The 12,920-nt window shown below is 35.3% G+C and overlaps 2 protein-coding genes across 3 annotated transcripts; both read left to right on the top strand.

The window, feature by feature from the left end:
- Positions 1-7: 7 nt before the first annotated feature.
- LOC109032913 (zinc finger CCHC domain-containing protein 17) lies at positions 8-6,734 on the top strand. 2 transcript variants are annotated; one of them, XM_019045260.2, is made up of 7 exons: positions 8-173; positions 855-1,011; positions 1,867-2,025; positions 2,356-2,438; positions 3,809-3,938; positions 4,837-5,100; positions 5,845-6,734. In XM_019045260.2, the coding sequence occupies exons 2-7, from the start codon at positions 973-975 to the stop codon at positions 5,935-5,937; spliced, it is 768 nt and encodes a 255-aa protein (XP_018900805.2). In that variant the 5' UTR covers positions 8-173; positions 855-972; the 3' UTR covers positions 5,938-6,734. The 2 variants fall into 2 exon arrangements, with proteins under 2 accessions (XP_018900805.2, XP_018900803.2); XM_019045258.2 differs by having other exon boundaries at positions 8-221.
- A 1,246-nt stretch (positions 6,735-7,980) lies between these two features.
- On the top strand, positions 7,981-12,903 carry Prosalpha7 (proteasome alpha7 subunit). The gene is made up of 6 exons (XM_019045264.2): positions 7,981-8,137; positions 9,007-9,089; positions 9,984-10,107; positions 10,771-11,019; positions 11,436-11,548; positions 12,591-12,903. Exons 1-6 carry the CDS (start codon positions 8,117-8,119, stop codon positions 12,766-12,768), a joined length of 768 nt encoding a protein of 255 aa, XP_018900809.1. The 5' UTR covers positions 7,981-8,116; the 3' UTR covers positions 12,769-12,903.
- Positions 12,904-12,920: the final 17 nt, after the last annotated feature.

The following is a 12,920-nucleotide window of genomic DNA, read 5'->3' as shown; positions in this document are numbered from 1 at the left end:
ATAAAGTAACGACAACATTTGCAAAATTGCAAATTGCAAATTGCAATCATTGCAATTCACAATGCCCCTGCATTTTGTATTAGTTGCATTTGAAAAGTTTACTTACAACAGTTCAGTTACAACTTCCTAAAATAATTATCAGAAGGATTGCTTTTTTATATTTGGTGTGTCATGTAGGTATTCAAGTCTGATTATTGGTCAAAAACTGTCCGTCTCACCAGGTGATTATTTTGGCATATTTTAAGCGCATTGGATTTCTTTTTCTAAGAAGTATTAAGGTGAAAATGATCTAAAAATAATCATTCTCAGTACTTGCTATTACTTTAAACCTGCCACCTTCAATTTAGCCGGAGCATGTTAGGCGTATTTGTTTGGTTTATAAACCTGCTTAGTATAGCAAAATGTCTGGTGGGGTCTAAGCAATGGTTGGAGCTATGAAGTAATATCCCGATTAGGCCCAGATACTTACAGACGGTTTGCTTAAGATTCAGTTTTACTGTCAAACACCAGAGCCTGTCCCAGATAGCTAGTATCTTCTAGCTAGTCGCAGACTTCTTGTCATACTTTATTTTTTAAATGGAAAACTACTGCGGCAATTCTTTAAAACTGCTGTGATTTTTCTTCTCTGTGCGAAAAAAATTCTGCAATATCTTCAAGGAATGATGTCAATTTGTTCCCCTCTAGGTACAAAAATAACATAGAGGCGGAGATTTTCAGACACCGCAAACGAGATATATGATTGCAGACTTATACTGGCGATATGCACTCTAAAATCATAGCTTTGAGGAAGGTTAGAGTGGAGGAAAAGAAAGGAGCCCAAAACAATTTCAAAAAATTAATTCTTTTTTTCATAGTTTGAAATACCTAAGTGCTGGAATGGAGCCAAGTCAAATTTGTGCATGCTGAGCTGCTTGAAGCTATCCTGGAATCTTTTTGTAATTTTTCTCACTGGGGTTCCGGTCTCTTCATAAAATGACTGAAGGACTCTTGAATTCAATCTTTTTGTGCGAGGTAATGTTTATTTTCAATTGCATTTATTATTGAAAAGTTTTCGCTTATGTTAATTTTGAGTTTCTGCTTTTTTTAACGGACTGTGAAAAATTAATATTAATTGCCTTTCCATGAGCTATCAGAGATCACAAGAGTAATCAAATTGGTGAGCATCAGATATAATTGTCACATGATTGGCATAAGTACTAACTTTGTAGAAAATTAGAAAAGAATCAACTATCTATAATTTAAAGAAATTTTGCACCTAGAATCTAAGTAAATTTGGGGAATATGACAAGGTACAGTGGACTCTCGATAATTCGAACCTCGATAATTCGAAAACCTCGTTAATTCGAAGGAAAGTCTGTTTCCCTTGAAAATCTCTCGATAATTCGAAGAAAATCAATGTATTTTTCTCCCCTCGTTATTTCGAAATTTTTAAGCTGGTGTGGCCCTCTATAATTCGAAATTGCGACGAAAATTCTCTCTGTAATTCGAAGTGTGGGAAGTAAATATGGCCCTCCCCCTATAATTCGAAATAAGACGGTACATTCCCTCTACAATTCGAAGTCAACTGTTCATGTATCTGGGTGTCTGAAAGAGCTTGAACTTTGACCTAAAGACCTTTTGGCGTAAATCCGTCCATTTGCCCCTCTATAATTCGAATTCAAATGGCACCTTCCCTCTATAATTCGAACCTCTCTAATTCGAAATTTCTCCACATGGAATCTCTTTAATTCGAACTCTCTTTATTTCGAAACCTCGCTAATTCGAATAAAAAGCCGATTCCCTTCAATTTCGAATTATCGAGAGTCCACTGTAGTTTGTTCAGAACCCTCTGTGGGCCGAGTTTAATTATTTTAATGCTATTTTCAGGTGGCCAAAGTTCATGACTATGGTGCTTTTGTAAGAATTCCTGACTCGAGACAACAAGGCTTGGTTCATCGCTCTCAAGTTTCGTCCACCCGTGTTGATGATGTCACAGAAGTCTTACAACGAGGAGAACGTATTTGGTGCAAAGTCATCAGTATTAATGTAAGAAAATTGAAAACTATTGGGTCTTATTTTTTAAGGTGGATGCCAGCCATTCATCATAATTTTACATTTTCATTTTGCTAACTTCATTTTTTCTGAGGTTGTAAAATTCCTCCTCAACCAGCAAAACAAAGAAAATTATATTAATCAATGGCATTTCAACTACAAAAAATTACTGAGGCTATTGCATGATTTAGGAATTACCTCGTAACTAGATGGAACTCTAGTACAAAGGATGTCCTAAAAGTTCCAGGCTGATGTCTTGTTGATGCCTTTGATTTGCCTTGTTTCAATGTCTGTTAGTTATGTGACAGAATTTTTTTCTTTCAGGATGATGGAAAAATTGCACTGTCGATGAAAGTAGTTGATCAAGGCAGTGGAAGAGATCTTGATCCTAATGGCGTTCAAATGCAGTAAGTTTTATCCATTTGAAATTTTTAAAATTCTTGTAAATATATTTATTTTGTTGCTCACCATGATACCAAAATATTTTTGGCTCAACAGGGCTTCAGAATAGGGGTGCAATAAGTGCAGGATTGCAGGTCTTGTTAATGAAGGCAGGGAACATCTAAGAAGCTACAAATTTTCTTTCTCCTTCCCTACAGTTTTACAAGGTTGATTGCTTGAAAAAATATTGCAACTACTATCCAGCTACTTAATTTGTGAGAAAACTTGGTAACCTTGTTTTGTTGGAGATTTCTGGATTTCTCTAACTGCGCATGAGAGTATCCAAATATTTATCCTCAAAATTAATTGCAGAAATGCTCTTTATCATTCCGAAGTTAATTTTAAAGCTGTCATTAAAAGTCAAAAAACTCCTATGGAAAACTTGAAAAATTTCTAAATCTGCTTGAGAGACTTTGTCTCCTATGACAGAACTTTCTATCTCCTTTCTCATTCAAAACATATCAATTTATTCATTAATTTTCAGTCAGCACCTACTGTGTGTATCTTCGCACAGACCATCAGCACCAAAATTTTGGTGGATGTACAGTTTGTGCATATTTTTCGCCTTTTCGTTAAGTTTTAATGTGCTGAAATATTGTTTGATTTTCAGTTGGCACATACATACTTTTTACTTTTTTGCAATATTCCCTGAAGATGAGGAAAAAGTTAGAAAAAAACCGTAGGGCCCTGAGTGAGTTAGGAAGGAAAACTTGTCGCACCTCTGTCATAATAGGTATACCTTGCAGGCATTCCCTGATACATCCAATAGACACTTGTGATTCAACCAAAACTCTAGTAAGAAATGCATAAAGTTATTTCTTTGCTGGTGGGAAAAGATCAAAGGTTTGTCGTCAAATTAGAAAATGCTGTGCTTCAAGCTCCAAAGCTCAGAGTGGGTCTGTTGGTCAAAGTATGCATTGCCTAAAATTTTACGTCAATGAAACAGAATGTAGATTAAATTTCTTCTGTGTATATGATGATTCAGCGGACTAAGAGTTTTGTCAAGGGAACGAACACTCTCTCTTTCCCTTTTGCAATGTAGATATTTTTATGTGACCCTTGTCTGTCTGTTGAAAATTAGTGTGTTGTGAACTGAGAGGAGTAAGGTCATAGGTATGATTCGTATAAAGTTAAAAAGGTTTTGTAATCTTTCTCTAATGTTACAAAACAATATATGCTCATTACAAGTATATAAATTATCATTGTCGCCCCTAATTAAAACTTTGCTTACTAAACAAAAAGTTGCTTGCCCATCAGATAATGCTCAACCTACCATTAGATTTACTCTGTATTCTTTAAGTTTTGTTTTTTATTTAATTTATATATTATTTTTTAGCTTAGATGAACAGAGGAAGAAAAAAGGTCCAGATTACAACAGAAAGAGAGCCATTACTTTGGATGCTGTCTTCAACGTAACGTGCGCTAAGTGTAAAACTCGAGGGCACTTGGCCAAAGACTGCTTCAAGGTAAATTATATTTCTCTGTCTCTGTCAATTTTCATTTAAGGTGAATCACCATCCCTTTGGAGAACGATGCGATAATCAAATAATGATTTCTAAATTTCAGGATATTTTTCAAAGAATGCAAGAAGTATTTTGAAATAACCTCAAAAGTACTTTAGGAGTGATAATTACCAATCAAGAAACAAAACCATTTGCGATATTCACTAGTGAAATGCTTTTGAAGTTCTTTGAAAGGGTTTCTTAATCTAATCTTGTAGACATATTCCTATTTAGCTACTGTGTATTGTGACCCCATGCCAAGGGCAGCCATTTGTACCGTTGAGTGAGAGTTTAGGCTTAGGCACACCGAAGAAAACTCATCTGGTGTCTAAAATACTGGTATTAAGACAGCCAGAAACAACATATTATATGTATGATTTAGGAACCAACTTGATTAAAAGTTCAGTATAATCATTGCAACTTGATTACGTCAGTGCGATTAAAGTAAATAACATTACTGTTCGACAGTGTTGACGTCTGTTTAAAATGTTTGCAGTTTCCCACACTAAACCTACATTATGAAAATGAGTTCTCCACGGAGTTCAAGTGACCCGTATTCCCATTGATAACTTGACTTTAGTTTTGTGAAGCAAAATGAATTTAAATTTTGGCTCATTTAAATACATGCACATCACTTTAAATTTGATAGTATTTGTTTCATAAATGCTGCCCCAATCATTTCCATGGTAGCATAATTTTGTGTAATTTTTTCAAATTTGTCAATTGTTCCTGCCCTCAGAAGGAAATAAGAAAATTTTTAAAGAAAAATACTAATATGTAATAACAAAACAGTCCTTTGCTTTAGTTTCGTCTAGCACTGAAAGAGTGGGTATAGAATTTGTATGTTTTTAATTTTTCACAGGGAGCTGATGGCAAAACGTATGAACTTTTATCAGATAATGAAGACGATTCCATGAGCAAAATCCCTCAGCAAGAAACTCTTGACAAAGTGAAAGTAGATAAAAAGGAAAAGAAAAAAAAGAAAAAACGAACGAAAGATGAAGATGAAAAGCATTTGACTGCCAAGAAAAAGAAAAAAAAAGAAGAGAAGAAGCCAAAAAAATCTAGGAAAAGAAAATACTCGGACTCATCATCATCCTCTTCCTCAAGCTCATCATCATTCAGCGTAAGTAGAATCAGTTAATCAGAAAGCAATTTTCAGATTACCAGTATCCAGTATCTAGTTTATTGTGAAGCAAAGTAAGAAGGGTCTTGGAAGATTGGCTTTAAACACAAACAAGTTTGTTTCGTCTCCAATCTACCTCATATGTCTTTGTGTTATTTGTATCCTCTCTCTGTTGTTTCTTATTCAAAAGGGCCTTCAAAGTGTTGAGTAAATGAATTGGTTTCTGTTTGATAAGCGCAAGTTCAAAAACTCATGATCCTTGGCTTTCGTTGATCATACAGGAAGCTAGGGCTCATGAGTTTTTGAACTTACACCAGTCCATCAGAAACCGATTCCTTTAGGAGATTAATATCTTTAAAAGTATTAAAAATAATTTCGTGAAAATGTTTAAATACTGGTGTGGTCAATTGCCTCTTAAAACTGGTGTGGAGCCAGCATTATTCTACCATCCTGTTGAATACTGACAGTATTCAAGTCTTATTATTTTTCGCAGGCCACTCTACTTTGAGGTCAGAATGCTCTTGATAATAGCTTTATAAATCAATCTCCTCTCGTCTTTGGATATACTTTCATCCTAAAGAATTCTATTCAAGGTGGCTTTTGCTCTTTTTCCCTGCAGGTGCATCTTTTTTGGTTTTGATCAATCTTTCTATCCCAGATTGTGTGATGCATCTTTTATGATTTTTGGTCGGTTCTGTTTTTGTCTAACCTACATTTATATTTGTGATTCTCTTGCCCCTACAGGATTCGTCATCAGATTCATCTGACCATCATTCCAAAAAGAAGAAGAAAAGGAAAAAGATGAAGATAAAATCGAAGAAAAGCTCAAAAAGATGAATGCAACTCATTCGGCTAAATGAACTTACACCATTCAACATTGACCTATGGTCGCATTCATTGAGTATATCAAGCAATGGGCAAAAGTAATGAAGCGAGATACATGATGAAGACTCAATCAGCTTTAATACTTTTACTGGAGCACTTCAGATGCAAAGTTGAAATGCTGTTGAAAATATGTCCAGAAGGTATTAGATTGGAGTCTTGCATTCTCCTCCAAAAGACAAAAATCGCAAATGGAATCTGAGTTATCAACAAATTAAAATTAAATACTGTAGCACAGAATAATTTAAGTGGGAATAGGCTACAAGAAAACTCAAAAATGAAAATGTAGCAAGACAAATATCACACAGGTATATTCAAAGAAGAGAGAACAGCAAACTAAAGAAAAGAACAATTACAACAGACCGCCGTAGATGCCAGCTTTTAACTGGCAGGGGACACGAAGGTATTCCTCAAACCAACTATTGTGCTATTGTTATAAAGCTAACAATCGACAGGAAGATCAAATAATGTCACCTGTCGTCAACTATTTGCAAAAACTACTTTCTACTTGTGTAAGGAGTAGAAGGCCTGATAAACTCTCACCAAGTATATTGTACTGGGGCAAACTCTCCGTCCAGATCAAATCTTATCACCTCGTATCAGTCCCATGAGAGAGTCCGATCAAGGGCGAAAAATTTAATAAGTTTGGTTTGCAATTTCATGTTTATGAAAATTTGAATGGTATATAATATACTATTTACCGCCTGTAAAATTAATTTTTTCAAAGAATAAAATATTATTCCAGAATTTCATGTCCTTATTTGTATTTTCCTCTGGATTCCATCCAAGTTCCCCTTCTTTTTAATTTCTAATGATCATTCATGATATTTCTTCTACCTATATAAGATGTATAGAAGTTGCCACTGTGGAATTTTGATGTAATTATTGACTGTGACAATTGTGACATCAATCCAAGCTCTAGAGCTATGTATCCACGGTCAAATTGAGTCAATCAGAAGGGGACATCGATATGACCATTGAGGGTTGTCCATTAAAAATCAGCGGCACCGTTATTTTTGATTAAACCTAAATCGCAATCAGATAATCGAATAAATGTCTTTTGATACTGTTTGCAATTCATATCAATCAAAAAGAAGAGACTCCTCATAATTTTGTTGGACAACACTCGACAGTCACATCGATAGTTCATTTTAATCGTAGAAACATAGCTTCTGCCGAATTTTACCCCAGGATCCATGGATGTCACCATTTTAAAATTTAAATTTTTTCTCAAAATCTGGAGTTCTGAGAAAAAAAGAGGACATAAGTTGGAAGCGCACAATTTTCAGCTCAGCAAGAAGGTACAACTATACACAAAAGCATCTCCTTCTTTGCTTTTAGGTATGCTAATTTTTTCGTAATACCCTCAAGAACCCTAGGTTAAAATGTCAAGCCATAATGTACATTATTAGGAAAAGGAACTTTTTGAGTTGAACTATGTCCCTAGTGGAGGTAATCTATGATGTCATCTCAACTATGAGCTGAGCAACATCATCTGTTTGCTTTTGTGTGAAAGCAAACTTAAAAATTAAGTATGGCTTTTTTTTCTTTTCTTTTAATGAACATTGATTACAAACGTATTTTCACTCCTAACAGCTTTAGCATAGTGTTATAATCACTGTAGTATTGAAAATATGAAACGCCTGAAGATATTACAGATGATGATAGGTCTTTATTTTTTCGACCTGTATATCAAGATGATCAGTTAGAGACGCAGCTATCTTGAAAAAATCAAAATTTCACGTCATTCGCAATGTAATCGCTTCATGATAATTATGTCACATCTCTAATTAAAAGTATAATTTCTAGAAAGTTACTGAAGATTCTAGTATTATCGGCTAAGTGTTCCTCTTGTACTTTGCTTCCTGTGCCGTGCGCTCCCAAGATCTAGTTGCGCGTATTTGAATTTGCCGGGTGAAAATCATAAAATGCAAATGTTGGTGCTGCCTCAGGTGGAAGAAATGAAAAACTTCATGCGTATGTGGTAGTGTGCGTTGCCGTATTTATCTGTGCTGTGTGTGTGGTTGTGGTTGTGTCTGATTGTTTATCATCGCTGTGTTATCTTTGGAACCGTCGGTCTTCAAATCCCTCTTTTCAATATTTTAATTAAAATAATTTTACAAACTAGTTCGTCATGAGTTCTATTGGCACAGGAGTAAGTATGTTTTGCTTTCCACCTCTACTTTTATGCCATTTTCGTGCCGTACAAACGAAGTATTTGTGTTAACCTCAAAATTTTGAAATTTTGCCGATCATGCTCTCATTCTGTGATTATTTTCACAGAATATTGTTGAAGTTCCGAATTTTCCATAGTATCTTAAGTGCACCCACCAAATGCACGCTTATTTTAAACTTATGGAACCTTAGCACAAAGTTCATCGATGCAAAACCGACGATGTTTCAAGCCTCTAGTAGCGTCCATGCCAAACGTGTTTACTTACTTCCAAATTGTGAAAGAAGATTAGGTGTGTTCAGCGGATCTTCTGCCGTATCTTTAAAGTGCGTACCCTTGTTTGATATGTACGCCACAAGGGTCAAGTCATCAGGTGGCGTTTGGCATTGTTGTTTCCTTCAGCGCAGGTGAATGGAACCAGCAAACAGTGCTTAAAAGCACATGTAAACTCATATATCATGAGGTTAATGAGGCAATTTATGAAGAATGTAGCAACATTCATCGTTGGGCAAATGCAATTACTGCTCCTCTCATTCCTCTACTGTTTTGGGATTTATTCATGAGTAAATGTTCTTGCAAGTTGCATTAATTTGATCTGCAGACGCATCAGCCTCCAATTCGCCTGCCCAACTATTATTTTTGCCTTAAATTGCTGTGAAAATCAACCTCCCAAAGAACAGAAACCTTCTTTTACTTTAATCCCTACTTCACGCTACAGTTAAATTCTACTTTTGTTTTTCATGTGCAATGCACATGCCTGTGAAATATATTTAAACTGAAATTTACGAAAAATATTGATGTAAGGTATATTGCCCTTTTTTAATCTCCCTTTCTTTCCTTTTTTTTCACAGTATGATTTGTCTGCATCACAATTCTCACCAGATGGAAGAGTGTTTCAAGTAGAATATGCACAAAAAGCCGTGGAGAATAGTGGGTAAGTGTGTTACATACTTTTCCAGATTTTTGTCTCTGGTTTTTGCCTGGGACTTCCTGTTTATCATCATCAAATATCAGGACACCATGATGCTTCTGCATACATACAAGTCGCTTTTATAGGGCTCCTGGGCACTCTGCGACACCAGATCGCCATTCTTGTCTATGGACCCAGAGGTCATTTGGTAAATGGCATCCTGTAATTTCAACTTGAATGCCACCTACCTACCATGATGCTTTCGTCACCAATAAAACAGATTTATGTAAAGAAAAATTGTCTGTGGCATGAATTTCCCAGCCAGCTATCATTGAATTTATGGATCATTAAATGAGTTTTTGGGGGAAGTTTGAGGGAATGAAGTGAAGCAAAACGCATTAGTAGCAGAGAGGTAGCAGTTGGTGTGAGGATGAGGTTTGAGTCCAACAACCAGTCAGTCCTTGTGCGATGCTCATGTCAGTCACCTGCCCCTCGCATAGCACCTTACCATAAACTGTGTCACCATACTGACTCTACCCTTTACTTACATCTCTTACTTTGAAGTATCAATGAAAATGCTCTCTTTCCTTTTCTATTGGCTCAAAAAAGCTTGAAAAGTCAATCTCATTTGTAAATATCAGGAAACCGCTGAGGTAATTCGGAAATGGGCAAAAATAGTTGAAAACAGCATGAAACACTCATAAACAGCAGCAAGTAACAGCAAAGGTAGTTGATTAGAGAATCATTGTAAATGGAAATCCTGTGACAATTCAAGTCGCAGCAGTCTTGAGGTGCACCTCAAAATTTAGCCAGAAAAAATTATCTGCTTGGTCTTTTTATTAAGGAATGACTCATGCTTTTCTAGAAAATCGATTTTTATTACTGATCTATGTGTCAATTTTATCTTTCATTTTTCAGGACAGTAGTTGGTCTTCGCGGAACGGACGGAGTTGTCTTAGCTGTCGAAAAGTTAATCACTTCCAAACTGTATGAACCTGGCACTAACACAAGAATTTTCAATGTTGATACACATATAGGAATGGTAAATTTAAAGCTCTTTATTTTATTAATAAAAGCAATCTGCTTTTATATATCACTCACTGCATCTTCATACTGGATTAAGCAAACATTAGCCTTAGCGGTGCTTATTTACTAATTGTAGTGCATCTGTCAGAAAGACAATTTCCTTACTAACGTGAACGGGCATTCCCATTTTCAAGACCTTTTTTTTGCAACCTTCCCATTCTCAAAACCTGTTTTTGGGGCCTTCCCATTTTTTAACACAGCCCGCCAGTTGTTTTCAATTTAATGAATATCATGGACCATGGTTAGCAGCAAAAGTATTATGCTATTGGGATCTAGGCAACTAGAGAAGGGACATTTTTGGATGTAATCAAGGCTCTCCCATTGACGCATGTTAAAATGGAAGCTCAAACTATGCAACTTTGAACTCCTTTCTTGTCGGTTAATATTGAATATCCCTCGAAGACATCAGGGTAAATTAACTCATTATACCCAGCAAATTGATTGTTACTCTTCTGTTTGTTGTTTTATCATTTAATATTGATGTCAATCAGCCAGATTTGAGTAAATTGAAATGGAAATTATTTGCTGTAAGACAATTTCTGATTCAGTAATCAGCCTGCTGGTGTTCAAACCAACCCGATCACTGAAAAAGGATTGAAAACATAATTTTTATTTGTAGGCTGTTTCTGGCTTGATCTCCGATGCCAGGCAACTCGTGGAAAACGCCAAAACAGAAGCTTCTAACTATCGCTCACAGTATGGCAACAACATCCCACTGAAGTACCTCAATGACCGAGTTTCAATGTACATGCATGCATACACACTGTACAGTGCTATCAGGCCATATGGTTGCAGCGTCCTTGTCTCTTCCTGGGATGAGGTGGATGGACCATCATTATACATGATGGACCCTTCGGGAGTATCTTACGTAAGTTTCTCTTTTTCAAAGTTCAATTGCTGTCATGTACTCATGTAAATACTGAATTTGCAAGAAAGTGGAACATTTTATCCAAGACTAATTACAGAAGTTATATTTTGAAAGGGAATAAGACAAAAAAATCAATAAAATTTGGCTTTTGAATCACATTTTTAAAGCTTTTATTGACCAGTTCTTTCGATTTTTATTGATACGGTAAAATTTTTCAGATCTAGCATATTCTAGGGTTGCTAAGATCCTATTTTTATTTCTTCTTTTTCTCAAAACCAGCATAAAAGTAAACAAACTCCAGCATAAATGTAGAATCATTCAGAAAATAATCTATATTTAATATCATTTGAGAGAGTTAGGGTTTTAAAATCTCAAAATGTTCTGTGTATTGATCGTTTCATGTATATTATTCACAGGGTTACTATGGATGTGCTGTAGGCAAAGCAAAACAGGCAGCCAAAACAGAAATAGAAAAACTTAAATTACATGATATGAAAATTGAAGATCTTGTTAAAGAAGCCGCTAAAATGTAAGTACCCTTTTTTGATTCTAGTAGTATTTTATCACATCTATGTTTCTAACTTTTTATCAACAGTGGAATTATAGTACAGACAGAGTTACAGCCTGAAGTTCTGTGTTGGCAATCTCGAATTTTTACACACTGATTAGTATTCATTGGGCATTTTTCAAGATTATTTTGAAAAAGACGTTTGATAAGTTGGCATTTGCTTTCTTTCTGTTGTCAAATAGCCTTTGAGAGCTGATCGCAAGCTACAACGCCACCATGCCTAGAAACTTAAATCAAGATTTTTCGGCTTTCAGCTACTCTTAATGCGAAAACAAAAGTTGAGCTATAAGCCGACTTTACGAATATATGCAATAATTGCGATTCAGGCCATGCTATATTGTTAAAGCATTGCCTGAATCGCAATTATTGTGTATATTTGTAAAGTCGGCTAATTGTGAAACTTAAATCTGTTCACTATGTATGACAGCCAAAAGTTATCAACTACCAAATTAAATGACGCTAGTTCTAGCTATCACATGTATGCTCAGGTAACTGATCAGCCTCCCAGTCCTCCAAGCACTAGCACACTCCAGTAGACAGTAGTCTGAAGTCACATCCAGTGAGAATTCGACCAAGATACACAGAATTTATCTGATTTGATTAAAACACAATGGAAAAATTATTCCATTCAACCAACTGCCAAGACCAGTCCATTTCATCCCAGTTGTAGTGGAAGTTAATCGGTGAAAACAAAATTTCAGTAATTAGCCTGCACGGTTTGTCAGGAAAACTAATCAACATCATCGCTTGAAATTATGTATAATTTCTGTCTGTGTGTCAGAGATATTTTCTAGAATAGGATTTGAAATCCCTCAAAGAATAATAAAATACAGATGGAAACTTAGAAACGTTTCAATTAGGTTCATTAATCTCTACTAAAATATGGTCAAGCAGTTCATAGCAAGAATTTTCCGAGTCTTACTCAAATCTCTCACTGTCAGTAACAAACATCCTGTTTCTCTCTCAATCGCCTCTAAATTTTAAAAATCTCTTTCCTCCTCAGAATCTACTTAGTCCATGATGAATTGAAGGATAAGCAATTCGAGTTAGAACTTAGCTGGATTGGCAAAAACACAAATGGTCTCCATCAAAGAGTGCCGCTCAAAGTTTTTCAAGATGCAGAAAAGTATGCGAAAGCAGCAATGGAGGAAGACTCAGACTCCAACTCAGAAGATATGTAATTTATTTTTAATTTTTTTTTAATTGTTTACTTTTATTTCTAAGGCCCTTTTTTGTATTAACTTGTAAAACTTTCCTGGTTACAAGTCTTTTTTGTAAATTAATTAAATGAATTAATAAAACAAAAATATTTTTAATTTTTGGGAATTTTAAA

The sequence above is a fragment of the Bemisia tabaci genome, chromosome 3 (genome assembly GCF_918797505.1).
Source record: "Bemisia tabaci chromosome 3, PGI_BMITA_v3".
NCBI classification, from domain to species: domain Eukaryota; kingdom Metazoa; phylum Arthropoda; class Insecta; order Hemiptera; family Aleyrodidae; genus Bemisia; species Bemisia tabaci.
The sequence above is the reverse complement of the archived record's forward strand: the minus strand, read 5'-3'. Positions and strand labels throughout refer to the sequence as shown.

What these genes read in the sequence shown, in the direction of transcription:
- LOC109032913 (XM_019045260.2), top strand. Translation starts at nt 973, where the DNA reads ATGACTGAAGGACTCTTGAATTCAATCTTTTTGTGCGAG. An exon ending in ATTCAATCTTTTTGTGCGAG is followed by an intron (nt 1,012 to 1,866) that starts GTAATGTTTATT and finishes TGCTATTTTCAG; the next exon opens with GTGGCCAAAGTTCATGACTA. An exon ending in GCAAAGTCATCAGTATTAAT is followed by an intron (nt 2,026 to 2,355) that starts GTAAGAAAATTG and finishes TTTTTCTTTCAG; the next exon opens with GATGATGGAAAAATTGCACT.
- Prosalpha7 (XM_019045264.2), top strand. Translation starts at nt 8,117, where the DNA reads ATGAGTTCTATTGGCACAGGA. An exon ending in AAAGCCGTGGAGAATAGTGG is followed by an intron (nt 9,090 to 9,983) that starts GTAAGTGTGTTA and finishes TTCATTTTTCAG; the next exon opens with GACAGTAGTTGGTCTTCGCG. An exon ending in ACCCTTCGGGAGTATCTTAC is followed by an intron (nt 11,020 to 11,435) that starts GTAAGTTTCTCT and finishes TATTATTCACAG; the next exon opens with GGTTACTATGGATGTGCTGT.